The sequence below is a fragment of the Camarhynchus parvulus genome, chromosome Z (assembly GCF_901933205.1).
Source record: "Camarhynchus parvulus chromosome Z, STF_HiC, whole genome shotgun sequence".
NCBI classification, from domain to species: Eukaryota; Metazoa; Chordata; class Aves; order Passeriformes; family Thraupidae; genus Camarhynchus; species Camarhynchus parvulus.
The window spans coordinates 56841943-56867725 of NC_044601.1; the positions used below are offsets into that span (position 1 = coordinate 56841943).

The 25783-nt window shown below is 41.4% G+C and overlaps 1 protein-coding gene across 1 annotated transcript; it reads left to right on the top strand.

Moving 5' to 3' along the window:
- The first annotated feature begins 762 nt into the window (after positions 1–762).
- C6 (complement C6) lies at positions 763–23224 on the top strand. Its single transcript, XM_030969461.1, has 18 exons — positions 763–792; positions 2315–2472; positions 3285–3441; positions 5651–5795; positions 6421–6562; positions 7407–7545; positions 9482–9682; positions 11332–11572; positions 12227–12349; positions 13333–13499; positions 14475–14700; positions 15880–16051; positions 16970–17081; positions 17518–17650; positions 18618–18809; positions 19344–19434; positions 20884–21125; positions 23043–23224. The coding sequence occupies exons 1-18, from the start codon at positions 763–765 to the stop codon at positions 23222–23224; spliced, it is 2853 nt and encodes a 950-aa protein (XP_030825321.1).
- The last annotated feature ends 2559 nt before the right edge of the window (positions 23225–25783 follow it).

Sequence of the window (25783 nt, forward strand, 5' to 3'; positions counted from 1 at the left end):
CCTTGCTGGTTATTTGGGAGGTGAGGGATTCAATATTTCATATCATGATTATTTTTTTAGAGCAAACGACTTCCTTGTTTTGTACTTGGCATTGCTGTTCCTGTTTTGCATGCGTGTATTCTCTCATTTAGCATTCCAATCCCTGCCTTGGCACCTCAGTTGTGAGGTGGTGCCCGTGCTGCAGGACAGAGGCTCACAGTCCTTGTCTGCTGGTAGCACTTGCCCAGGGCCAGAGAACAGATCTCGCCATTGAGGGCAAAAGGAAAACTGCCGTAAATAACCTCAAATGTATTTGCACTTTTGCTCTCTCTGGGAGCCTCCCTTTGGTGGAGATGGTGCAGCAGCAGACAGATGTCTTGCCTGAGCCTGGACTCTGTCTCCTGTTTCCTTGTGAAAGCAGAAATGAGTTACAAGCATGAGCCTTCTTACCAAATTGTCACTTTCCTGCTGTCAGACTGAAGGCAGAGAGGTTGTGCAGCTCCCTGGGGCAGTACAAGGAGACTTGCAGTGCATTGAGCCACTGTGGCCTGATGCAAATATACTTTGATTCCTCTTGGCTTGTCCTGGGCAGCTGCATTTGTACACAGAGGTGGTTCTCCACACTTCTGCAAAACACATCTCCCTGGGTGTGCAGGTGCAGAGGCCGCTTTGTTCTGAGCGCTCCTCCCACCAGATCAATTTGCCTTCATTAAAACATAACCAAATCAAACAAAGCCTCTGGCCTTTCCTTTGAAAGGCTGCAGCAAACCACACCAGGGCAGCATGAGTCTGCAACATACACTGACTTTTCAGGTAACAATCTTACAGTAAGTTAGAAAGGAGGACTTTTTTGTTGCTGTTGTTGGCTTCAATGCACACAGGTTACAAGACCTATGGAAAAGTGTTCTGTGGGGTTTGTTCTATTTCTTTAAAATGTTAATTACTCTCTCATGGGCTAATATTTATATGGCTTCTGATGCACTGATGGGTTGGTGTTTTGCTCACTGATAAGAATAAAGAGTCTTTTTCTATGTACAGCACAGTGATGGAATAAAGCAAGTAATTGTTGTGTAGCGCTTCATCTCTTTTCCAAGCTGGCATTGTGGGTGCAAGAAGCCAGGAAGTCAGGTATGGAAAAAGAAAATATCTGTTTTTCTCACTGGCAAGACTGCTACTTCCTCTGTCTTATCCTTTTTGTATCCCATTATACTTAAATCTCTCTGAAAGGCTTGTTCATTCATGAGTTTTCCATGTAAAAAGTGCTGCAAGTTCTTACTGCACAACAGTGTGAAAACCTACTGCCTTTCTTTGCTAAGGGAGGAATCAATGGCTGGATTTGATGCAATTTCATTTTTTTCTCGGCAAAGTATAAAAAACATAATAGCATATGTGGCTAAAAACCTTAAAGAAAAAAACAATTGCACAATAAATTTCAAATTCTTGGAAACGAAGTATTTTGGAATATTGTTTTGAAATAAATACTTTGGTTTTTAAATGTCCTGCTGAATTTGGCAGGGATTTTTGACGTAAACCAAATTTATAATTCTCTACTGTAACAGCCTATCAGATTTAGTTATGATTCAAGCTCATAATGAGATTTGCATTTTTCAATTAATACATATTTTTTCTGGATTTTTGTTTTTTAGTTTACCAGGTATTATTACTTCCTAATCACTGCCTATAACCTTCTGTCTCAGCAAATAAAGTTTGTTTGACCCCTGGAGCGAGAAACAGGTGAGACGTTGTCTTTCTACTGCTGGTGGAAAATTCAGATGAGCTTTGAATAGTGATTGTTTGCAGGCCAGTCAAAACTTTGAGAAGGGAGAATTCACTGCAATAAAATGCTTATACAAAGAGTGTTTATAGGCATGTGAAAATTAATTGGTAACAGGCTAATAGACGTGGCTGCCTAGTCTAAGTTCTTGTTTGTTGTTTTACATACTGTATAGGATGCACTCTCATATTTTTATTACTATTCTAGAAAATATTTTTGAGGATAATTCTAAGCAATGAAGAACAATAACAGATCTTTATTTGTCAAATTCAAAATAATTTATAAGCAAATTCTGAAACAGAAATAATGCACAATTATGTTAGTACTCCAGATAAATAAGTGGTCAAAAAACCCATTGTGACTTCTGGTCCTTGAAGTATTGACTGAATTGCTGCTATGTCTGTCATGCATGATTCTCCCTTGCTAGGTGCCCTGCTTAGCACCTTTGTATTTTGAAGCAGATTTATAGATTCTGCATTTTAAAAGAGACGTCTGTGTAAGAACTGTGGCATAACTAAGTGATGGTTTCTTGAGCTTTTGTTGCTCTTCTCTGTGATGTAGGTGGACACCTTTGCCATGGGCATGACTGTGCCAGTGCTCCTGGTCCTGCTGAGCCTGGTGATTGGGAGCAGCCAGGGGTGCTACTGTGAACATTACCCATGGGGGTCGTGGTCTGCCTGCTCACAGACCTGCAATTTCGGCACACAGACCAGGCACAGGTAGGGCCAAGCCACCTCACCACTCCTGCATTTACTTTCTGTGAAAAAGAACACTTCTGGAGAGTGGCACCCATGTCCAAAGCTCCACCTTCCACAATATATTTGAGAAAAATTGTCATGTTCAAGTGTTTATCAGATAAATAGATCATCTTTTAATTGCAATGCTTTAAAATTACAAAATTTAGTATCTAGAACATTACTGTCCGTGAGGCAGGAAGGGAAGGGAGGGCTGGAATTCAATGGTCCTTGATATCCCTTCCAACTCAAACCATTCTAATCCTAGGAGCCAGTGGTTCCAAGCAAACCAGTATCTGCTAATAGATGGAATGAGGGGAGGACAGCCAGGTCCTACAGTGGCCTTGCTGGCAGCATGCTGTGGGTGTTCAGCCCCTGAGGACACAGGAGGCTCTGGGGGCCCTGCACTGGCACAATGCCACAGCAGGAATGAGCTCCAAGTTTCCTCCCTGCTCCATCAGTTTTATGACAACAGATGATGTCAAATAAAGATTCAGCACCATCAAATTTGATGCAGCACTGTGGTATAGCCTAAACTTGCGAGAAATCCCCTCTTTTCCTCCTGGCTCTGTCTGTAGCTATCCTCAGGGACATCTGAAGTGACAATAATCAAAAAGAATTGCTCTTTTAACTTAAGGCATATTTGGATTTTTCTTGTAATCAATGTTCTGCAAATGCATATTATCTCTCAGGGTTTCTTAGCTGGGTTCAAACAATTTTGTCAGCCTTCACCCACAAGTAGAGAGCACCTACAGTCTGTCTATTCTTTCTTAGCATATTTTTTTTACTTTTTTTAGGCAAATAAGAATGGATGAATATTATAGCCAAAACTTCTGTGACCAGCTGTGCACAAAGCAAGAATCTCGCGCATGTAACCAGCAGACATGTCCTGTCAACTGTCACCTTGGAGACTTTGGCCCTTGGTCAGAATGTGACCCATGTGTTAAAAAACAAGTAGGTAGAAAACGCATTATATGGGCTAAATGCAAGAAATTATGCTAAGGATATCTCTTTGTTTCAACTTTACAGCAATTAATCTGGAAAATGAGAGTTTAAGTTATCAAGGGAAATTGGTTATGAATTATACAGTAGGAGCTGGAGAGAACAAGTTTAAATAAATAGATCAAACCAGAAAGGGTTTTTGGTAGAATAAATCCATTTATGAGACTGCTTGTGATGCTTATCATAAACTTGCTTCAAAGTTTCCACTGCCATAGTTAAAGGTGAATTTTTCACATAAAGAATCAACTAAACTGTAAAGTGTTCATGTAGGCTTAAGCAGGAGACAGTCACAGAATCTTTGCTTATCCATAACATTCTGTATGTTCTAAAGACAAGAGAAATAGAATCAAATAATCTCTTGAAAAGCGTCAACAAATCCTAAGTGCTATTGGCTAGAAATTCTCAGGCTGTATCTTACACTGATTGTCAGGATCAGTTTGAGATTGCTGTAAATAAACACAGAGCACCATTCCCTGAACCTTCATAGCATGTACAAATCCCCCCCACCTCCACAAGTAGATGTGCTAATATCTGTGGGACAAACACCCAGGATGGAGTTTTTCCTCTTTGGCTTTTCTCTGTTGACTATGGTACACCTTTAGGTGAGGCAGTAGAGAGGTTAAAGTGTACTTGACCTAAACAAACCAAGGCCTGTCAAATGTAAGGTTGTAGAGGATAGCGGGAAGTGACAGCAGATTGTGTGGGGTAATTGTATGGCTGGTGGACATGAGCTTTGAAGCTGACCATGAGAGCAGCTCTGAGGTTCTGTACAGACACAGCCCATGAGTCTTAAAACCCCTTTCTGCATATACCCCTTGGTTTCAGAAATCCATGCCTGAAAACCAACCCTGAATAATCTGCCAGACATCATATCTTTATGTAAATATCTAAGTTTCTGATGCCCAAATAGGGTGAGAAAGGCACAAAAAAGCAGTTCTATGTGTGAGAGGTGAACCAGCCTGTGGGGTTGTAAGTAGGATGGAGAATCAATGAGAAACTGGGAGACAGAAAACTTTAAGATGTGAAAGGGAGTGTTCCTCTCAACTGGACTGATTTCAATCCATATAAATGTATTAATTTTTGCTAGTTTTAAGTATTGATGCAACATATATGCTTGTTAAAACAAAAAGGGGCTTTTGTGGACTGTGGTCGGTTTTCCCCTACAAACTATAAAGATCATTGCTTGTGTCATTTATAAATAGGAATAACCAGGAGAATGGAGGACCTGGCTTACAGTGTAAGAGTGAAGACTCTTAGTGTAGCAAGTTCTCATTGATGGGGAGGGATAAAGAAGTGGAAGCTCTGACAAATTATACAAGTGATGTTATGGAACTAATATGAAGTGTAAGGAATGGTTCTCACAAGCTTGAAAACTTTCTGGTGTTTCTCTTTGCACTCTCCCCTCAGAGTCACTTGGTTACTGATTTTCACTAGAATCTTCCTGCTCTGTTTGTCTCCAGGGTCTGTCTACAGGGAGGGAAGTCTGCAAGAGACTGTACTTTTCCAGTGGGAAAAATTCTTAGAGGAGAAACTGTTCAGGCACATGCAGACAGGTCTCACCAGAAGTCCTGTGAAGTGGAGTGGAAAATATATCTGAAGTGGTTTGTCTACCACCCTCCAATTTTACTGTTTTGTGTTAAGGGTGCTGTGTCAGGGAAAGAAAACTCAAATGAGCTCCCAGAAACTTTCAAGAAAAGCTTTTTTGCCCTTTCAAGTCATCCAGTTCTCCTCAGACAAGCGGTCCCACATGTGGGAGTCAAGCCAGCTGGGTTGTCACTGTCAGGGTATTTCTAATTCAACAGAGATGGTAAAGAACAGGAAAAATCTCTGTAAGCCTGTTCTCACATAATTTCCTACTGTATATCTTGAAGACACAGGGATGGAATTTCTGATTCCTTTGTGGCGTAGACCAAGTAGTCTGCGGTTGAATAATTTGTGCTCCATCGAGACTAATGAGGCTCTTGGACACCAGTTCCCTGCCTGCCTCACCTGGGATGATGGCGCAGTAGAATGGAAGAACCAGAATGAGTGATTATTTCCTTCAGGGCTGTGGCTCTGATAAAGCTTAAGCAGTACAGATGTGTGTGGCTCTGCCTGGGGTGGGACTTAGCTACAAACAGCTCACAGAAACAGCCCTGGGCTTGTTTCCTCTGCCTTTCAGTTCCGTACCCGGCCACTCCTGCGACCATCCCAGTTTGGGGGCCAGGACTGCACCGAGCCACTGGTGGATTCCCGTCCATGTTTCCCAGCCAAGCTCTGCAACACAGTGGAAGTTGACTGCAAGAATAAGTTTCGGTGTGAGAGTGGTAATGATAATCCCCATTGCGTAACTGCAGTATTACCATTCAGTCAAATTTTAGGTAGTGAGGCAAAAGACATTCATACATTGTGTGCATAAATTCCAGGGAAAATGGACCAGGGAGAAAAGCTTATGTGAGGATTTTATATGTGTTAGTAACAGCTTATCTTTTCAGTTTCTTCTGTAAGTAATTAAAATGTAGTCCCTAGTCAGGGGTGTCACTATGCTCATGATAACTGGACAGTAGTACTGTTCCAATTATATTTCTTTGTACAAATTTTTCATATACAAATATAACTGCAGAGTTTGTCTGAACATAAATTCTCACTATTTTTATTAGGCTTGTGGCTATTTCTTGTTTGCTTCAATTTAAATATACCTGATTAAACGAAATAATTTTATCCACATATCCTTTTGCCAAAATTAAAATTAAGCCTTTGCAGCTTTGAAACAAGGCAAAACTCACAGAATTGAAATAATAATTTCTTAATTGGGATAATCCTGGCTTTATACTAATTTAGTGTTAACATCTATGGCAAGCTTACACCGTTGCAAGGGAAAAAGACAAGATTGCCCTTTTCTGCATTTAGACATGATGAACCTTTGCTGCTGCTGCTCTTTCTCTGGTGCAGGTCGTTGTATTTCAAAAACACTAGAATGTAATGGAGAAAATGACTGTGGGGACAACTCTGATGAAAGAAACTGTGGAAGGAAAAAGACTGTGTGTAACCGAAAGTATGAGAGCATCCCAGGTGTGCAATTAATAGGCAGTGGGTAAGCCAATTCTGCTAATCTTTTTGTAAGCTTTAGTTGTTACCTCACTAATTTACATGAACAAAATAATTCCCAGTAAGCATGTGAGAGCATTCATTAAAGCATATAATCTCTCAAATTAAAACTGGCAAGAAATTATAAAAATACAACCAAAAAATTAGACTAGGACTGGCCTGCTGCATCTTCCAGTCCTGCTCTGCACTGCTGGTAGACCAAATGAAGAGATGTCAAAGAACACTGTCCCCAAGTGATTTGTTTTGTCCTACAGCAACCAGAGCATGTATGGGCAACTTCCAGCTCATGGAATTACCTACCTGTACATCACGCCAAGTGCTTCAGAGATTTTGAGGGTGCTCCTCTACAGATGTTGTTGGTCTGTGTGACAGACACAGGATACCAACTACTTGCACACTATTAATTAAAGCAGTATAAAGCCTAAACATGGGATGCTTGTCCCTAGCAGACTTGCATTTTTTAATTGAATTTTGAACTCAGTGTGGTCCAGTAACATCACTTATGGTAGAAATAGAGAACCAGTAGTTCATTTTCCTAGAACATTTTCAGGCTCCCACTTAAGACTGACTGCCTTATGCTGACTTTAGGGTTATCAGTAAGGTTAGGCACGGCTGGAAAGTAGGAAACTGGATTGATGATACTGCATTTTTCTGGTGAATTCAGTGTGAATGAGAAGTTCTTGTAATTCCTTTCAAAGCAGTAACAAGACCCAGATGCTCATGCTCTCAATCGTATCTACAATACTCACTGCAGCTGTATACCATGAAAAGTTTCACGTCCATATATTTTTCTGGAATAGCTTAATCTCTGGAAATAAATTTTTTTTTAGATTTCACATTTTCGCAGGAGAGAGCCGAGGGGAAGTTCTTGGCAACTCATTCAATGGAGGGCGATGCACAACGGTGAAGCGCAATGAGACAAGGAAGTTGTACCGTGTCCCTGCGAATCTGGAGGCTGTCAGGTTTCAGGTACTCTCAAGCAGCAGCTCCCAGCTGTAAAACTCTTGCTGTGATCACAGTCCAAATTAGTCTTAGGTAGTACTGTATGTTTTAGAACAAAACTTCTCAATCTGGTGAGGCTTGGACATGCTTCAGTTGATGTGTGGAAAGGGGATAAACGCTCACACTCCACTCATGGTTTTCAGATCTGTGTTAACTCAATGCACCATGTATCAGAGTCAATATGATTGATTTGAGCTTCTCCTGCTTCCAGTGGCTGCAACCTTATTTAGTTCCAACTTGGTACCAAGGGTCTTCTCCTAGCCAGACATCATCTAGGCAGAGGTTTAACTCCAAAGCTTAGTCCAGCACCACCTCTGTGTACCTGAAGAGCCATTGTCTGCAGCTACTGACTCCATCTTCCTTCCTGTCACCGGCAGCCTTGGGATCCAGGTCCTTCCTGAGCCATTTCAGCCCCTCAGTCCTGCCTGTTCCCTGCTCAGCCCCTCCACAGTGCAGCAAGGAAAGGAGGCAGGCACTGAGCCTGGAAAGCAGGAGGGCAAAATACACACAGCCTGGAGAGGAGGCTTGCAGGACCAAATGGGGAATGACCAAAATGAACCTGGAACCTTCTAATAAAAAATCTAGGAACCACTAATACCTCTTTTATGGACACTAGCATTCAGAAAATGCTTTGAATACTGTGGTTGGGGCACAACATCTGGCTGTATACATATGAGCAGGCCCTGTTTGAAGCCAGTAGATGCTGCATTGGGGAAAAAAAAATACAGGATGTAAAAAAAGCCCAACTAATGGATGAAAACTGATTATTTTTGCCACAGGTGTTGTGAGATTTTAGGATTACTTTACAGAGGCAACTGAAAAAAGGACGCCCTGCTACATTTCACAGAAAGTGCAATTGAATTGGCCATGACGTGTAGGATTTATCAACAATAGTGAAAAATTACTGTCTGCAGAAATATTCAGACGGGAAAACCAACCTTTGGTTTGCCCAGGTCTATAGGCAGTAAAGTTCATTAAGTTACTGATGTCCATTTGCAGAACTGTCAGTGGTTTGTGAAACTCACCTTTAGGAGTGCATCTTTACCTTTTAACATTTAGAGCAGTTTCTCATATAGAAGGGTCACTGGATTGGGCCTTCTTGGAACTCCAGTCTATTTTCCTGCAAAAGCATAGGATTTCTTGAAAACTAGAAGGTGGGGGGAGAATGGGCCACCTCATTTCCCAAAATCCTTAGCAGCCCTATTAAGCAAACAGGTCTAGAAGAGGGGAAAAAAATCTAATTTTTCAAAAGCACACAAGGATTTTCCCAGATTTTGGGAAATAAGTAATTTCTGATCTGATGCTGATTTTGTCTTGGTGCTTTGCTCAACACCACCACTGGAGGTTTACCAACTCGATCAGCAGGTTTGCTCACAATTGCTCTTCGTCTGCCTTCAATCCATCATGCAGTATAGTACTAACAGTCCAAGCATACTCTGAGACTCTCCTGTGGAACCCTATTCATTCTTCTAGCTGGATATTGAGAAGAAAGGTCAGGAAGCACCAAATTCTGTCGTGTACAATATAGAAGCCAAGGGGCTGGGAAGTAGTCATGATGTGGACACAACATGTATGTCTGGAATTCTTTTAAAAGTGTGTTGGAACTTGTTGAAAAATATTCTTAAGGTTTAGGGCCCAGGGGTGAGAAGCTTTAGAAGAAAGTGCTACATGCTTTTTGTGGTTGTTGTATAAACAACTATTAGTAAGTCTGGTTCTTAGCTTGTATTCATTTTGCCTCTTAGCCTTTCTCAGTCTCTTTTGTGTAGCTTACTTTCACATCTCAAATAATCAAGCCATATTTTTTCCATTAAAAAACATCAAAAAATCAAGAATTCTTTGCTTAATAGTTTTCTGTTTCATATTATAATTTATGCAAATGCATTTTACTTTACTGAATTTCCAGGTAACCGATGAAGAGGATGATGTAACATCAGATTTCTACAAAGATTTAACTCCCCTGAGTCACGTCGCTTCTTACAGTGGTTCATCCACTCATAGTGGTAAACATTCTTCTGGAATCCCATTTTTATTCTCAAAAAAGACACGGGTCCAGGTAACATCGTCTTCCTCCTTCAAGAAAGCTATTGAAGCCTCATATGAAAAGGTAATTCAATATTGCCTTCAGTTTCTTTCAGTTGATTTGTGTCTGCTCATTTCAGAACTGAGCTGCCAAAGGCTACTTTCCCTATCAAGACATTGGCCCACTAGAATTAGCTATTGAAAAAATCCTCTTCTGATATTACAATGTGTTCCGGGTTGTAACATACCTTTTGTAATGCACTTAGTACCGAAAACATAGGCTTATTCCATTTTTAAAAAGCATAGATTTGACATTATCATATTGGGTAAACCACTCCTTCCCCTATCCTAATTATAGATTAAGAGAGCATAATACCTAACAGCAGCAGACAACTCAAAAAAATAAAGGACGTGCACTCAAGAATGTTATACATATGCATGTACTGGGTATGAATCTACATTATTTTTTTATTTGGTAATTGACTTGCATATTGAAGTCTCATGTTGGAGTCTCAAATGCCAAGATGCATTTTAGTCATAAAGATAATCTCAGAAATAACACACCCACAGAAAAAGTTTCTCAGAACAGATAACATTTTTCCCATAAGATTCTGTGCCTTCAAAGCAAATGAATACTAGTACGGTAAAAGATTATGTATTTTTATAACTTAATGGCAGTAAATGATGGGCTAATTTTTGCATTTCTGCATGGGAAAGGCCACAGGACTGAATGAAAATAAGGCCTTTGGAAACCCAGGAGTTCTAATGCAATTACAGTGAAACTTCTGTGGAAATATTAGTCTTAAGATTTCCTATGATGGAAGTTTGCTGCAGGCCTTTCTCACTTGTCCTAATGGTTAAGTAACTTGATTGCTTGAACAGTCCATTGCTTCTAGTTTAAATGCAACTATCCTGAAGTTCCAGCTGCTGGAAACCAGTGCACTTTCATCCCCTATACACACATCAGGCAGGTCTCTTGCACAATTGGCAAGTTTATTTTGGGGGAACAGTGGCTTCTTATTGGCTTAAGCTCAGACCAGAGATAATTATGAAAATGTTAATTTAGGTTAAACTTTCAACAGAAATGTTATTCTGGGTACACATTGGTTTTCAGCATTGTTGTCCTGGAAGGTGGTGAGGTGCAGGAACAGGTTTCCTAGACAAGCTGATCCCCCATCCCTGGGAGTGTTCAAAGCTGGGTTTGATGGGGCTTGGAGCAACCTGGTCCAGTGGAAGTTGGTTCTGCCCACAGCAGTGCTGTTGAACCTAGATGGTCTTTAAGGCCCCTTCCAATCAAAACCATTCCATGATTCTGTGAAATCAGAGAAACCCACCAATAATTTAGTCTGGTGTTGGCTAAAGATGACATGGTTTAAAATCCTTTCTTAATAAATCCACAGCAGGATTATTACCTTGGGTCTTCCTTGTGTTATCTATTGTATCAGACAGGAAGCCTCTATTTTTATCTCTGTCTCCATAAATTGTATTAGTGAGTGTTTGTAGGTAGAGGTGTGCTTGTGTCTACAAGTAAATTTGCAACACTTCCTTAAATAGTGAAAAAAGAAGGCTATATTGATCACTTAAAAGGAGAGAGGAATATTCCTGTGCTTTGGGACTTCTCATTCAGACCTATATGTTAAAATATGTATAAATAAGATATTAATAATCTTGGCTTCTCTAGTTTCTGCACTCACCTCCCTCTGAAGGTGCTGACTCCCCTTTTCTTATTTCTAGAATTCCAACTTTATTAGAGTCCATAAAGTAATTTCTGTTGCAAACTTCACAATGAAACAGTCAGATCTGCAGCTATCAGATGTCTTTCTAAAAGCACTTAACCATCTGCCCCTGGAGTACAACTATGCTTTATACAGCAGAATATTTGATGAATTTGGCACTCATTACTACACCTCTGGGAAGATGGGTGGTTCCTATGATATTCTTTACCAGTATAGCTCGGAGGAACTGCAGAACTCGGGTATGTAATCTTTAACAAGAAAATATCATTATTTGTTTAACAGTTTTTCTTATCGCTGTTTTTAGATCTTACACCACAGAGTAAGTTCTCCAACAGCAAAAAATTCTTCAGACTTTCACAGACTCATTAATTACTCACATTGCTTACATATAGAGCAAGAAGAAACTTTTGCTCTACACTGTATTTGAAAAGTTCAGGAGATTCCTTATTTGGTAAATGTCACTGTGTTCAGTGAAACTACTTAAGACCTTCAGACCAAGACCAGGTGCTACCAGGAAAAGTTGTTCCAGTTGTTCCTATATTATAGGACTGAGGTCTGAGACGTATAAGGGGTACTTTTTGGGATGCAGTCAACAACGTTGATGGTTTGGATTAGAAATTACTTTAACATTTTCCCATGACTGCTAGACTCTCAAAATCAAAAGACAACACCACAAAAATAGAAACCTAAAGTTAAAAGCTATGATCATTAATGGCACTGCTGCAACTTGTATGGGCATGGGAGGGCAGCTGAAGCACGCCTCTGTCCAACACTGCATGTGGGGCAGTGAAGCTTGGGAAGCTGCTGGCTCACCTCAGTGTGGGAGCCTGGGCATGGTGCCTGCCATGTATCATGGTTGTGCTGATAAAGATGCTGCTCTGTGGTGTTTCTAGGCCTGTCAGTTGAGGAATCAACAGAGTGTGTCCGAACAGAAACAACGCGGCGTGTGTTCTTCAGGAAGAAAAAGAAAGTCAGTACCAGATGCACCACAAACAGGATGACTGTGACACATGAAGGTGACCATGATGAGAAAAGGGCCATGTCCTGTTACTTACCTGGAGAGATATAATTTCCCTTAGCTGCCCCAAGTGACCCTCAGTTTTGTTGAACAACAAATGCTCTTCTACCACTGTCAGAGCAGCCAGTGTTTCGTTGTCTGGCTCTGACACAAGCACTGAAAACATATTCTCATTTGCAAAAGAAATTATGATGTAGGTGTGCTATTTCTCTGCTCTGGAGTGCCATCACTGGGGATCTGGTGTCACTGGCTCTCTAGCTGGTCACAGATCTGCCAAACACTACCCCTCACCCTAGGTCCTGGGCCAAGAATGCTGAACTGAAAAATGAGCAAAGCTAAAAATTTGTGTCTATGACTCACCCCCTGATCTTTAAGGGTTGCTCAGAGCTCATTGAGAGAGTTGGGCTGCAATAACACACTCCCTGACTTTTCCTTCCCACCTTCCTCATGCCAAGCAGACATTTAGGTACTGGGGTGCCAGAAATGTGTCTCAGAAACTGCAGAAGGCTGGTGCATTTTCCATGAGGATGGCAAGAGTCATGTTCTGTATCACTAAGGATAGGAATTTCATCACTTCCACCATGTTTTTGTCCTCAGTAATTGATTTGTATCTTACTTGGATGTTTGCAGCCAGGACTAAACCAACCATGCAGTGTGTTCTAGAGGTATCCTCCTACTATGCTGTGTGCTCTAGAGGAGGCTGCTGCATCCTCTGCATTTTCCACTACTGTCTTACACTCTGGATATCCCCATGGTTCAGGTCTCAAACACTTTCATTTGGAATATTATCACAGGCTTCTGTTATAGCAGGCAGGGATTGCTCTTCTGAGCTTTGACTTCATCTTTTCAAGGACAATTTCAGAAAATTAATCTTAGTACATTCTTTAATATCCTCTTATACTTTTTCTTATAGTTGTGTTGTCACACATGCTGTCTTTGGAAGACTTTGTCTGAAAATACTGTAATGAAATCATCTTTCAGGTTCCATTTTGGAGTCAGCTGAGCGATCAATTTCCCTGGTGAAAGGTGGCAGGTCAGAGTATGCAGCAGCTCTGGCATGGGAGAAAAAGGGGGCTTTTCCAGGACACAGAGTCTTCACAGACTGGTTGGAGTCAACAAAGGACAATCCTGTGGTGATTGACTTTGAGGTAAGAGAAAAACAAGAAGAACACTGAGATAGCAAAGACTAACTGCTATTTATAGAGCTGTGCAGATATTTTTTTCCTGTAAAGAGGGATGATGATGTGTCTGATATGAATGTACATAAATATGAGTATAACATAAACATACAGAACTTTTATTAGGACAGCTTCTTATGCATGTTGGTTTATAAGGCACACCAGTTTTGCATTGTGCATGGACAGTGGGATTAAGAGTGAGGAATGTGAATTACTTGCTCTGGCGCCAGCTGGAGCTCAGGCATAGGCAGGGGTTAGTTACTGTGCAGGAAAACAGCACATGGCATCATTCCCTTGTCTCAGGCCTAGGTTGCAAAGTGTGTCACATACCTAAATTGAAATAAAACAGCAATGCTCTCTATCTCTGTCCTGGTCCTTTAGTGCAGCATGCTGGTGCTGCTGTGAGTGCACCGAGCTGTCTCCCTTCCCAGCTGGTACAGCAGCTGCTCAGCAGCACTTGAGGCAAACAGCAAAATCTGCCTCAATGCAGCATCCACTGAGGGATGGGATCCATGAGGGATCTGCTGACCACACCCTGCTGCAGCTGCTGAACTCCTGAAGGCAACAGAGGGATGTCTGACATGACAGGGACTGGATGCAAGCAAGCCCTACAGCACATAGTGATCTGATGTGTGGTAGAGAGTGTCCTGCATTTTAGGACATAGTATCCCACTTGGTTGATTCTGCCCTGGGTCACAGACTCCTAAATTGGGGAGTTAAAAGCATTATGAACAGCATAATTTATATATATATATATATATATATATTATATATATATATATATATATATATATATATATAGCGCTGCTGTGCTCCTTTAAAACATCCACAATTCCTGTGTGATACAGCTTCACACCTAAGCTGTAGCTCCTTTAAAAGCTCTGCCTTCCCCGGTGAGGGGCCTGCTGTGTTTTGGTTCCTGCTGATGGAACAGCTCTCTGCCAGGTGTCGCCCATCGTGGAGCTGGTGAGGAACGTGCCGTGTGCGGAGACCAAGCGCCGCCACCTGCGGAGGGCCCTGAGGGAGCTGGCGGGAATGTTGGACCCGTGCCGCTGCGCCCCATGCCCCAACAACGGCCGGGCCGTGCTCCTGGGGACACGGTGCCTCTGCCTGTGCCCGCCCGGCACCTACGGCGCCAACTGCGAGACGCGGGCTCCTGGCTACACCACAGGTACCGGGGCCATGGCGGCGGCCTGCAAATCTGGGCCTTCGGGAGTCTCCTCGTCGGGGCTGATCTGCCGTAACCTGCCCTTAATAAATCCACATTGCTACATGGTGATGTCCAAAAAGCATAAGAATAAATGTAGGGATTACAAATAAAAAATAGGCACGACTCCAAAGACAGTGCAAAGCATGGTAAAATATTTCTTAGCTACATAATTAAGGTAATCCGAAGTGAGCTATTTGGCAGTAAGGGTGAAGCTGAGATCAAAGATAATTGATGGAAAAAATTAAGAAATCCATTGCTTAACGTTGCTAGTTTTCCCTATAGCCTATTATGCTTAAGACTAAGTGGGTAATGAACATAAAAATTGTTGACTACAGTTCAGAAGAAAAACTCAGTTGTCATAAGGAGAGAGAATATAATCACCATTCTGGAAAATTTAAAGAAGAATTTAATGCAAAAAGATTTTTTAATTAAATTTGCACTGGTGCCATACCTAAGGGAAAAAAAGGAGACATTGTATATATTTATATTCCCCAATCAAAAGAGAACATAAGTTAAAGTCACTCAGGCAGGTACAGTTCTCATTATCTGGCCCTGATGGAGGAATATTTTGAAAGAAAAAAACAACCAAAGACAGAGATGGATACAGACAGTCTATTGCATGCAGAAAAGAAAGGGTGTGCATAGAAAAAAATTACGCATGTTTCATGGTGGTAATAGATGCCAGGGTCTGAGAGAAAACAGTAATAGTAATCTTTAAATGTAACTGGCATAGGATGTAGATTTTGGGCTTAGACATGGTGTTAGAACTCAGATTTATTTGAAAACTCATTAAATAATGACCTATCTAAGAAACTTGTAAGTACCATGAAAACACACACATCTGTGAGTGCAATGAAAGTATAAAATATGCTGCTTCTGAGTTTTACTGTTACGTGCAGCCAAAAATAGAAAGGTAAATGTATTTTTGGGTTTTATGAAGCAGCTGGAATTTGACTGGACACCTTTTGAAAAATTTTACATTCTAGATGCAATCTATTCCCTTAAACTTAACAATTTTAAATTTTCTGAAAATGGCTAATATGAATTTACCATCATCCCTCTCATATGTGGCCTTAAAGTAAATATTGTGTATGGTACTGGTCTGCCAATAAAAGATGGTGTCTCTTTTATTCCTTGCAGTTGCTGTTGATGGCCAATGGGGTTGCTGGTCTGAATGGAGTCCATGTGATGCTTCCTTCAAAAGAAGAAGGACCCGGGAATGCAATAACCCCTCCCCAATGAATGGTGGGAAGCCGTGTGAAGGGCAGAGGGAAGAAGAGGAAGACTGTTATATCTCTGTGTTCACAGACAGGTGAGAAGGTCAAAAGATCTCCTTAGTCATGGGATGGTTAAGGAGCACTCCAGAGTGGCTCTGTGACTACCAAGGAGAAATAGCAGACAACCTTCCCCTCTCAATTTCTTTGGTGGAGTATAGAAAAGGCAAACTCTGAAAATTTCTGCAATTTGCTTCACATTTGGATTTATTGATTTTTTATTCCTAGAAAAATTGCTCATGAATTGCATACTAAAGTATACCTGTAGATCTTGTTTGATGCTTTTTGTGGCTTCTTTTCCAAAGTCAAGGAAAATCTTTTTCTTCTCTTCATTGGAGTTCACTGTTTCTATTTTTTCCCTATCCCCTCTTTTCTTAGAGGTTTAGATCTGAACTCAGTCAGAGAGAGAGTTTGGATGAAGCTACCAATTTTCTCATATTTCAAGTTCAAGTATGCCTGATGTACCTTTTTAGCATGATTTCAACTTCAAATCCTAGCCCCAAACTGGCTCAGTTTTTTTCATCTTTAAACCCAAGGCTTCAGGTTTTTTTCCTCTCCGCAGTGAATAGGAGAGGGTTACAAGCAGTGGGCTCCACAGTTCTTTGTTACTCAGTTAGACACCATGAGAGACCAGCCACCTTTAATCACTGCCTGGGGCAACAGGAATTACGTGGATTATCTAGAAATTTCCTGTTATGTTGTTCTTTACTGCCTCTTTCTTGATGTAAAAAAATCTTTAATTAATTATGTTGATAGATATATTCAGAACTTTTTTACTGCTCTCATGCTCTCCCCCCTATCAACCTGCAGTTTTGTCCACCATCTTTTACTTAACAGAACAAAACTGAAGGGGGAAGATGACATGACCCACTTGCAACTCTCCTGGCATTCTGCCATGGTTACTTAGTGACATGAATGCTTAAGACACAGCCTTACAGCAAATTTTCACTTTTCAGAGGTGCTCCTTGTATAAATGATGATGAAGCCAGGAGAGAGGAGAATGTCTTGATTGGTGAACCTCAGTCTGGATGTTTTAGGCCAGGCCCACCAGAGTACGGCTTTATCAGGGTGAGCATGAAAAATGATACAGAAGCAAAGTGTAGTAGTTGCAGAGATTGGAAATTTTGCAGCTTCTCGGCTGTATGTGCCTGATATCCAATCTAGCTACTGTGCTAGTGAAAGTGCTGTGTTCAAAGAATGCTGCAGGACTCTAGCCCACCACACTACACCAGCAACTGAAAAAACATCAAGGTAAAATTCATTTGAAGTGGTCCTTGAATCCTTGTTTGGTAACCATGACATCAGTTACTGCAACTGGAAAAAGTTATCATTATATTGGTGAGTGGATGACTCATATTTCAGAGTAGGAAATGCATGCATTCATTACATCTTATCAGGATTTTGCTATTGTTTCCTTTGACAATGCCCAGTCTCGTTACCATAGATCCTTTCAGAGCTTTTTGGTGTGGGTTTCTTAAATGTTTTTTTTTAAATTTTTTTTAAGAGTGAAAAGAGCCATTATGCTGTTGGGGAGGAAGTTGAAATTGCTTGTGTGAGTGGGTATAGCCTCATTGGCTACCAATACCTTCGGTGCCTGCCAGATCAAACCTGGACACAGCAACATGTTGAGTGCCAACGTAAGAAAGAGAAAATGAACAAAATGCACAGCAACAAAATAGAAGGGGGAGAAAACATACAAAAGGGATTTTTATAAAGGTCTTTTAAAAACAAATCTCTAACATATCTGAAAAGATAGCATTTTAAGAAGGTATTTAATGTAGACATGGCAAAAACATCGTGAGTCACTACATCACTCCTCTTTCAATTCAGAAGTGTTACTATTATGTGCTTTGTAAGGAAATTGTAATACACAGTGCAATAGAAAATCCACAAATGGATGCTGCGAGATCCTTTGCTTTTTTAGTTTTAAATAGCTTTTACAAAAGGATTCACCTTTTGTTTTCAGACTGACATAGATATCTTTAGGCTGATACAGTTATGAAGAAGAAATCATTCCTACAGAAATTTGTGTACTATATTTTATATTAAATGGATGATATGTTTCTAACCATGACCTCCCAGGCTGCCTTGAAAATCTCTACTATAAATCAATGCCTCGAAGGATCTATAGGTCAGTTAAGAATTAAAGATCAGAATCAGTCTGTGTTTGCTAACAAGAGAGATTCCAGAAGTTTTCTAAAACTTGGTATAATTTCATTGACTTAGTCTTCATTTTAACAAATAGAAGTGCCTGAATATACTTATGAGCTTTCTATTGCCATTGACGTTCTTACATTTACAAGAGAAAAATTAAAATATGTTGTTAAATGCCATTTTCTTACTATTTTTTTTATTGGCATACATTAGAAACATTTTGTCATTATTTAGTTATTACTTGAAAAATATTTTAAAGACTATGACAGTGCACTGAAAATTTCTAGACTTAATTACGTTAAATTTTTATTAGTTTTGAATGTCAGAAAAATGTTCAGTATTACTGAGTGTCTTTATATGGTTCTTCAGACAAAGCATTATGACTTTCTGTAAATATCCACAGAGCATTGAACCAACTAGAATTATGCTTTTTTTTATTGTTTGTTACAGTCTCAGTATGCCTCAGGCCACCAATATCTGAGAGTGTCACAATTTCCCCATTTAAGCAACAGTACAACATTGGTGAAACAATGAAGTTGAGCTGCCCAGCTGGGTTTATAGTCACTGGTCACACAGAGTATACCTGTGGGGAAGACCTGTCCTGGACACCTCCTATTATGATGTCTACTACATGTGAAAAAGGTTAGTATGCCTGCTGATACTTACTGCTTCCATAGTGCTGGTATTAACAGTACTGTTTATTTCAGCGAGCTAGAACTAGAAGGCTGATGACTGGGTTTAAGACATATAGCAGCTGTTCATTAATTTTAGTTTTCCTTTGTGTCTCCCATGGTGACAGAATTTCCGCTCTAAACTTCTGCATTAAGTTCAGATTTTTTGGATGCATTGTACTGTAAACTTTAATAATGAAATTGAGACACTGCAACTGTTTGCTTAAAATCAAAACCAAATCAAACCAAACCCCAACTGCATTAACAAGGCTTCATGAAAGCAAAGTAGGAAAATGCATTCTATTGAAACTTCAGCTGCTCTTGTTATTTTCCAGTGATTTTTACAAAGACTGATGAAAATACTTGTATCATGCCAACCAGGGAGCTTTTGAAAAGAGAAACTTAGGACAAATAGAAATAAATCCATTTTAGCTTTTATGGTAGGAGTATAAGATATTTCTGTTCACTCCTTACTAGTTACAGTAGTTCTCACTTGTTTTTTCAGATGTGCTAACCAAAATTAGAGGTATTTGCAGTCCAGGACAAAAGCAGATTGGATCTCAGTGTGTTTGTATGTCTCCAGAAGAAGATTGTGGGTAAGTGCTGTAACTAGAAATCAGTTTCTCTAATGATAGACCAAGAGGCCATTGTGACACTGAACAGGAAGAGCAGGAAAAGACAACTGCAAATCAAGACCACTCTCTATTCAGATACTAGCTAGCTGTTCCTCTGTATTCAAATTACAGTCCTGTTTGTAGCCTATGAAATAAATAAAAAATCACAGAATCCCAGAATGGGTCAGGTTGGAGGGGTCCCCAGTGGTCTTCTGGCCTAACCTCCCTGCTCAACCAGGGCCATCCCCGAGCACACGGCACAAGATTGTGTCCAGGTGGTGCTTGTGTGTCTCCAGTGAGGGAGACTCCACGACCTCTCTGTGCACCCCTGTTCCACCCACAGTAATCTGCTTCTTCCCGATGTTCAGGCGGAATTTCCTGTGCACCTCTCAGTGCCCCTTGTCTCTTGTCCTTTGGCTCAGCAGCACCGAGCAGAGCCCGGTCCCTGCTCTGACTCCTCCCTGCAGACACTGACAGACACTGATGGGGTCCCCTCTCAGTTGTCTCTTCTCAAGGCTGAACAGGGACAGCTTCCACAGCTTTTTCTCATAATAGAGATAGTCCAATCCCTTGATCACCTTTGTAACCTTCCACTGGACCCGCTCCAGGAGTTCCATGCCTCTGTTGTGCTGAGGAGCCCAGAACTGGACACAGCTCTCCACATGAGCCTCACCATGGCTGAGTTAATATGCAGGGTCACCTCCCATGATCTGTGGGCAACGCTCTCTCTAATGAGCCCAATTACATTACTGTAATGAGACACCACAGCACATCCTTTTAATCGACACTGCTCTCTTCTCCTGGAGACCTCTGGAAACTCTTCTTCTCTATTTCTCCAATGTCATAACCATGCACGAGGAGCATGCAAGAACTATGATCTCTAAGGTTCCTTCCAATCCAAACCATTCTATGATTTTATGATCCTCTTTTTGGAAAATGACTAAGCTCCAAAAAATGATGCTGCTTGGAAATGCATGCACCTTCAAGGAATGAATTTACTTGGTAACCAAGAGCAATACAGAAAAAAAGGAAACTACAAGACACATGACTGGTTTTGCCTGCCCTTGGTCCCAAGACACCTGTGTGTCAGAGAAAGTTGCACACACAGCTGCAGGGATGCATGAACTCAGAAAAGCCACCCAGGCCCAGTGGAAATTCACATCCTTGTGGAGGTAACAGCCTCTCCTTTTTCCCGTACAGACATGTGTCCCTCACCTCCCAATGGTTGGATAGGACCAAAGCTTCCCCATCTCACAGCGCTTGTTTTATCAGGTCCAGGTCCTGCAGTGCTAGGGCAGCCTTAGATCTTTAGGTGAATCTCCAGCCTGGCCATGGCTTTGCTGCGCTTCATCCAATGCTGATGTACTGTTTAAAAGTATGGACTTGTTCTGTAGCCTGCTAAAATAATTTTTCTTTTCTTCCTTTGGGCAGCCACTACTCAGAAGACATCTGTGTGTTACATGCTGTTTCTGAACAGAATGTGACCAAGCCCAGCTGTCAGTACTCAGCTGAAATGTGCCTTGGAGTGCAGTCATTTCATTTCTTGCATGCTGGTCCTTGCCATGGTAATTCCAACCTAGACTGGGCTATTGAGAGGGCAAAGCTCTCTGCAAATAGCTTGAAGAAAGAGCCCTGTGGCTATGACATCTGCTATGACTGGGAGGATTGTCAAGGTATGACTTCTGAATGGTGAGATTCAGCCATCCCTTTGGATCTAAAATGTGCTGACTTTCACTGCTCCAAGAACAGGATTTCAGGATTTATAGATATTGTGGCCCTTCTGGGCACACAGAGTGTGAAAGTGTGGTCAGTCCTGTGTCCCGGCTACCTAGGGTTACACTTAGATATGTGCTTTTTCTCTTTACTCACAATTAGTGTAGTGTTGTTACTTCCCATTAGAAAGCCACTAGAGGAACTTGGGAATTAAGATACCTTTTTCAGGACAATTAACATTTGAATCTTTAATCACAAAAAAATGTAGTTTGTAATATTTTCACCCATTCTTTGTAAGGTTACTAGCTCCTAGTTTGTACTTCAGGAATTAATTTGGGCCACACCCTCTATAACATATAATTAAATTGGGAAATTAAATCATGATACTACTTCAAAAGCAAGACTGGGGCCATCAGGCTTAATGGGATTTTAATGGCAAAATTTGCAAATACCCATATGTGAAAACTGTGTTTATCAAGAGTTTTAATGAACTAGCTAAGCTGGTAAAAAAACCTAAGAGGATTATTTTCTAAACAATATTGTGCAGCTTGGCTATTTACTGTGTAACCAGGTGATATGAGCAGTAGGTTTTTCTGTAAATGTCTGAGGTGCTGACTGGCTCTGCTCATATCAAGTCTTTGCTAGGTAAAGGCTGAGTGACAGACACACTCACTCTGTCCCTTGCTACCAGAGACAAATCTGATTTTTATCACACCTGGTGTACTTAATGATAAATAAAGCAACAGCAGTGTGCAGCAATCCTAACCCTCTGTTTTGAAGATGCAAGATTTCTGCAGCAGAGAATTTGAAGTAAATATGGCTGTAAAATTACTGCATGACCTGTTGTCCCTTGTGGGCTTAAGCAGAGGGCATGACCAGGTGTGTCCATCTATGGACATGCTCTGGTGGAACCTGTAGGTATCATGCGCTCCTGGGGAAAAGGTGGTATTTTTTTTTAAATTACTTATTCCAGAGCCTCTAAGAAGCCTAGTTCTGCTTCCACTGTGCAAGTGTCTTCAAGCTGGGTCTTGTGCCAGCACTTCAGTGTTTTCCTCTTGAAAGCCTACAGAGGAGCTCTGTTCAGAAAAATAAGAGAAAGGGGAGAAAAAGAAATAAGATTAGTTGTCAGTGTGGTGCTCAAGAGATTAGAACTAGACTCTTTACCATCTCCACAGAAGTCCACTTTTCATGAGTGTGCACAAATATTTAGGAAATTAATATTTTGTTTTTCTTGAAAGTGAGTAGTTGGTATCAATACAGGGACAGAACATGCTGCAGAGAAGATACTGCAGTACCATGAAAGAAGCTAAATGGAGGAAAGCACACATTTTTCATGCTATAAAAAACTGAAGGCAGAAACTCTGCCTAGGGAGTTTCTGGGAAAGAATATAAAGAGTCAGAACCTGATTAGATCAGAAATAGGTAATGAAATAACCAGCAGGACAGAGCTTTACCACAGGCCAGCAGTAGGTAGCTTAGTATTCATGAAGTGAGCTTTAATGAAATAGGAGCTGACACAATATGGACCTTAAGACTCCATTTCATAGCAAGATTGTGTTCAAGGATAATTGGGAAAAGAAAGTCAACTTAATATATCTTTGTTTAGAAGAAAAGTCAGGGAAAGCCAGTGGATAAAAATAGTTAGATCGATTCTCCTTTTATATGGGCCATTGCTGAAAAAACAGTTACACAAAGCTGATTATGCCTCTATTCCTAATATCCAACCATCTAGTGAATGCACTACAGGCTTTTTGTAGCTAATATATCACAAACATCCACTAGTGTTTTTCCCTGTTGGACTTTGAAATGTCATCAAAGTATAAAATCTGGTTTTAGTCATCGCATTTGCTGCTATATTTCCACACATTCATTCCCAGATACAAAGACCCAGTGCTCCTGCCTGATGCCTTACCAGTGCCCCAAAGGAGAGATCCGCCCTCACTGCATCCAAATGGAGACGACGGGGAGGAGGAGGACAGTCAGTCACTGCATGCTGGCAGCCATGAAATGTGCTGGCGTCAAACTGCAGGTGCTGGAGCAGGGGAGCTGCCTACAATAACCCATTTGCTCTTTGCACGCACCATGATCATTGCATCAAATGCAAACTGAGCCACCCACGGAAAAGCTTGGTTGGTTATGAAAGGATAAGTGGATCAAAACAAAAGGATGAGAAAAAAATATCCAGCTCGTTTAACAGCTTTTTGGGAGAAGGGTGGCAGTGACGTTTTCTGTCTGAAAATGACCTGGGCTCAGGGGTATAAGGGTGTAACTTGTCATTGCTGGCACCTCTGGGAATGTACAGAGGGAGGGGAACAAATGGAAAGGGAGAAAAAGAAATATTGCCTTTGGTCTCCCCTAGAGCTGGATGAGACTTTTCCTTTCCTCAGCCATTTGTTGCTTTGTCCTTGTGCTTGTGACTGCTGTTCACTCTTGTCTCACTGGCTGAGTACCTGCTGTATCACACAGGGAGACAGAGCAAGCACTTCAGCACCACTTCTGACATCAAATGGGGAAGGGGTAGCAAGAAGCTACCTGCAGTCATGGTACAAATGGAAGGAGCAATACCAAACACTGAAAACTGCAATTACACAATGACTGAGTGAACTCATCAAAATGATGTGATTTTTAGTTGGAGTGGCTGAAGGGAGGAGGTGTTTGCTTTCTGTGTTTGTTCACTGGGTTTCAGCTTTAGGCAGAAAGCCTGAAGCCTAAAGCTTGGTGAATTTCTATAGTACCCCTCAGCGTGAATTAAAAATGTTTGTACTTTAAATATAAAATAAATATTTAATGAGCAATGCACTGGGCAGAGTCCTACTGCAATGTGTGTTTCTACTTGGAGTGGTTGTACTTGGAGTCTGCAGAAATACATCACAGTCAGATTCCTTGCATATACCTGGATCAGCATCAAACCTGAGAGCAATTGTATGGAGCACCTCAGCCCAGCCATGGTCCATGCCCCCAGCATTTCTTGGTCACAAATCATGATTTCTGAGCACTTGCAACTAGAATTTTCTCCTCAGCACTCAGAATTTCACAAATCTGAGTATAAATCTGCCTTTTAAGAAGGGGAAAATTGAACTCCGCTTCTTTCTTTACCAACAGACATTAAAACAATGACAATCAGGAAAAAAACCCCAGGGAATCATAGAAAAGAATCATAGAATTTGCTGAGCTGGAAAGGACCCATATAGATCATCAAAGTCCAACTGGCCCTGCACAGGACACCCCAAGAATCACACCATATGCCTGAGAGCATTGTCAAAATGCTTCTTGGACTCAGACAGCCTGATGCTGTGACCACTGCCCTGGGGAGACTGTTCCAGTGCCCAACCACCCTCTGGGTGAAGAAGGGTGGTTCTTCTAAAAGCCAACCTAAACATCCCCTGGCACAACTCCAGGCCATTCCCTCTGGTCCTGTCACTGGTCACAACAGAGCAGAGATCAGTGTGTGCCCCCTCTTCCCCTCATGAGGGAGTTGTAGCTGCAGTGAGGTCTCCCTCAGCCTCCTCCAGGCTGAACAGACCAAATGCCCTCAGCTACTCCTTGTACAGCCTCCGCTCCAGACCCTTCACCATCCTCATGGCCCTTCTTTAGACACTCTCTAATAGTTTCATGTCTTTTTTATGTTGTGGCACCCAGAAGTGCTCCCAGCACTGGAGGTGAGGCTGCCCCAGTGCAGAGCAGAGCAGGACAATCCCCTCCCTTGCCTGGCTGGTGATGCTGTCCCTGATGCCTCCAGGACAGGGTTGGCCCTCCTGGCTGCCAGGGCACTGCTGGCTCGTGTTCATGTTGCCATCAATCAGGACCCCCAGGTCCCTTTCCATGGCACTGCTTTCCAGCATCTCATTTCCCAGTCTATCCACACATTCAGGATTGCCCTGTCTCAGGTGCAGAATTGAACATTTTTCCCTGTTGAACTTCGTAATGTTGATGATTGACCAGCCCTTTCATTAAGGATTTCTCCTCCGAAATTTGTATCATCTGTAGATGTAGTATCCCTTCCAGTCCTGCATCCAAAGTTGCTTTTGAAGATGCACAGGGCCTATGACGGAGCCCTGAAGAGCCCCATACATGACCAGTTGCCACTCTGATGTGACTCTATTCACTACAATCCTTTACATCTGACACATGAGCCAGTTGCTCACCTGTCACACAATGCCTGAGAAGTGCCCATTACTGAACAACCTGCCCTATGTGTAAGTGTCAAACCTTGCTAGAGGCTGGGTAAAATCACCTGGGAGCTGCGAGTGGGCTGGATGTGAAGTGGTTACCTTTCCCTACAAAGAAACACATTTGGGATATTGTCAAGCTCCCTAAAGCAGCAGCTAGTGTCAACTTGATGGAGCTCAAGAAAAAGAAGAAATTAATCCTGATGCTAAACACAATAAATGTATGCTTTCTTGCTTAAAATTTATAGTAAAAATTATTGCAAAAGCCTGAGATAGTCTTTTCTTTGTAGTTGTATAGCTTTTTCCTCCAGCTGAAAATCTATAGTAATACCCTAGTGGTGACCTAGGAATGAGTTGCAAATTTGATTATGTTTAGATAGGTTTTTAGTGCCCTTGTTTCTTCCTGCTGTTTGCATTCTATGGAGAAAGAATCACTCAGAATGGTTGTG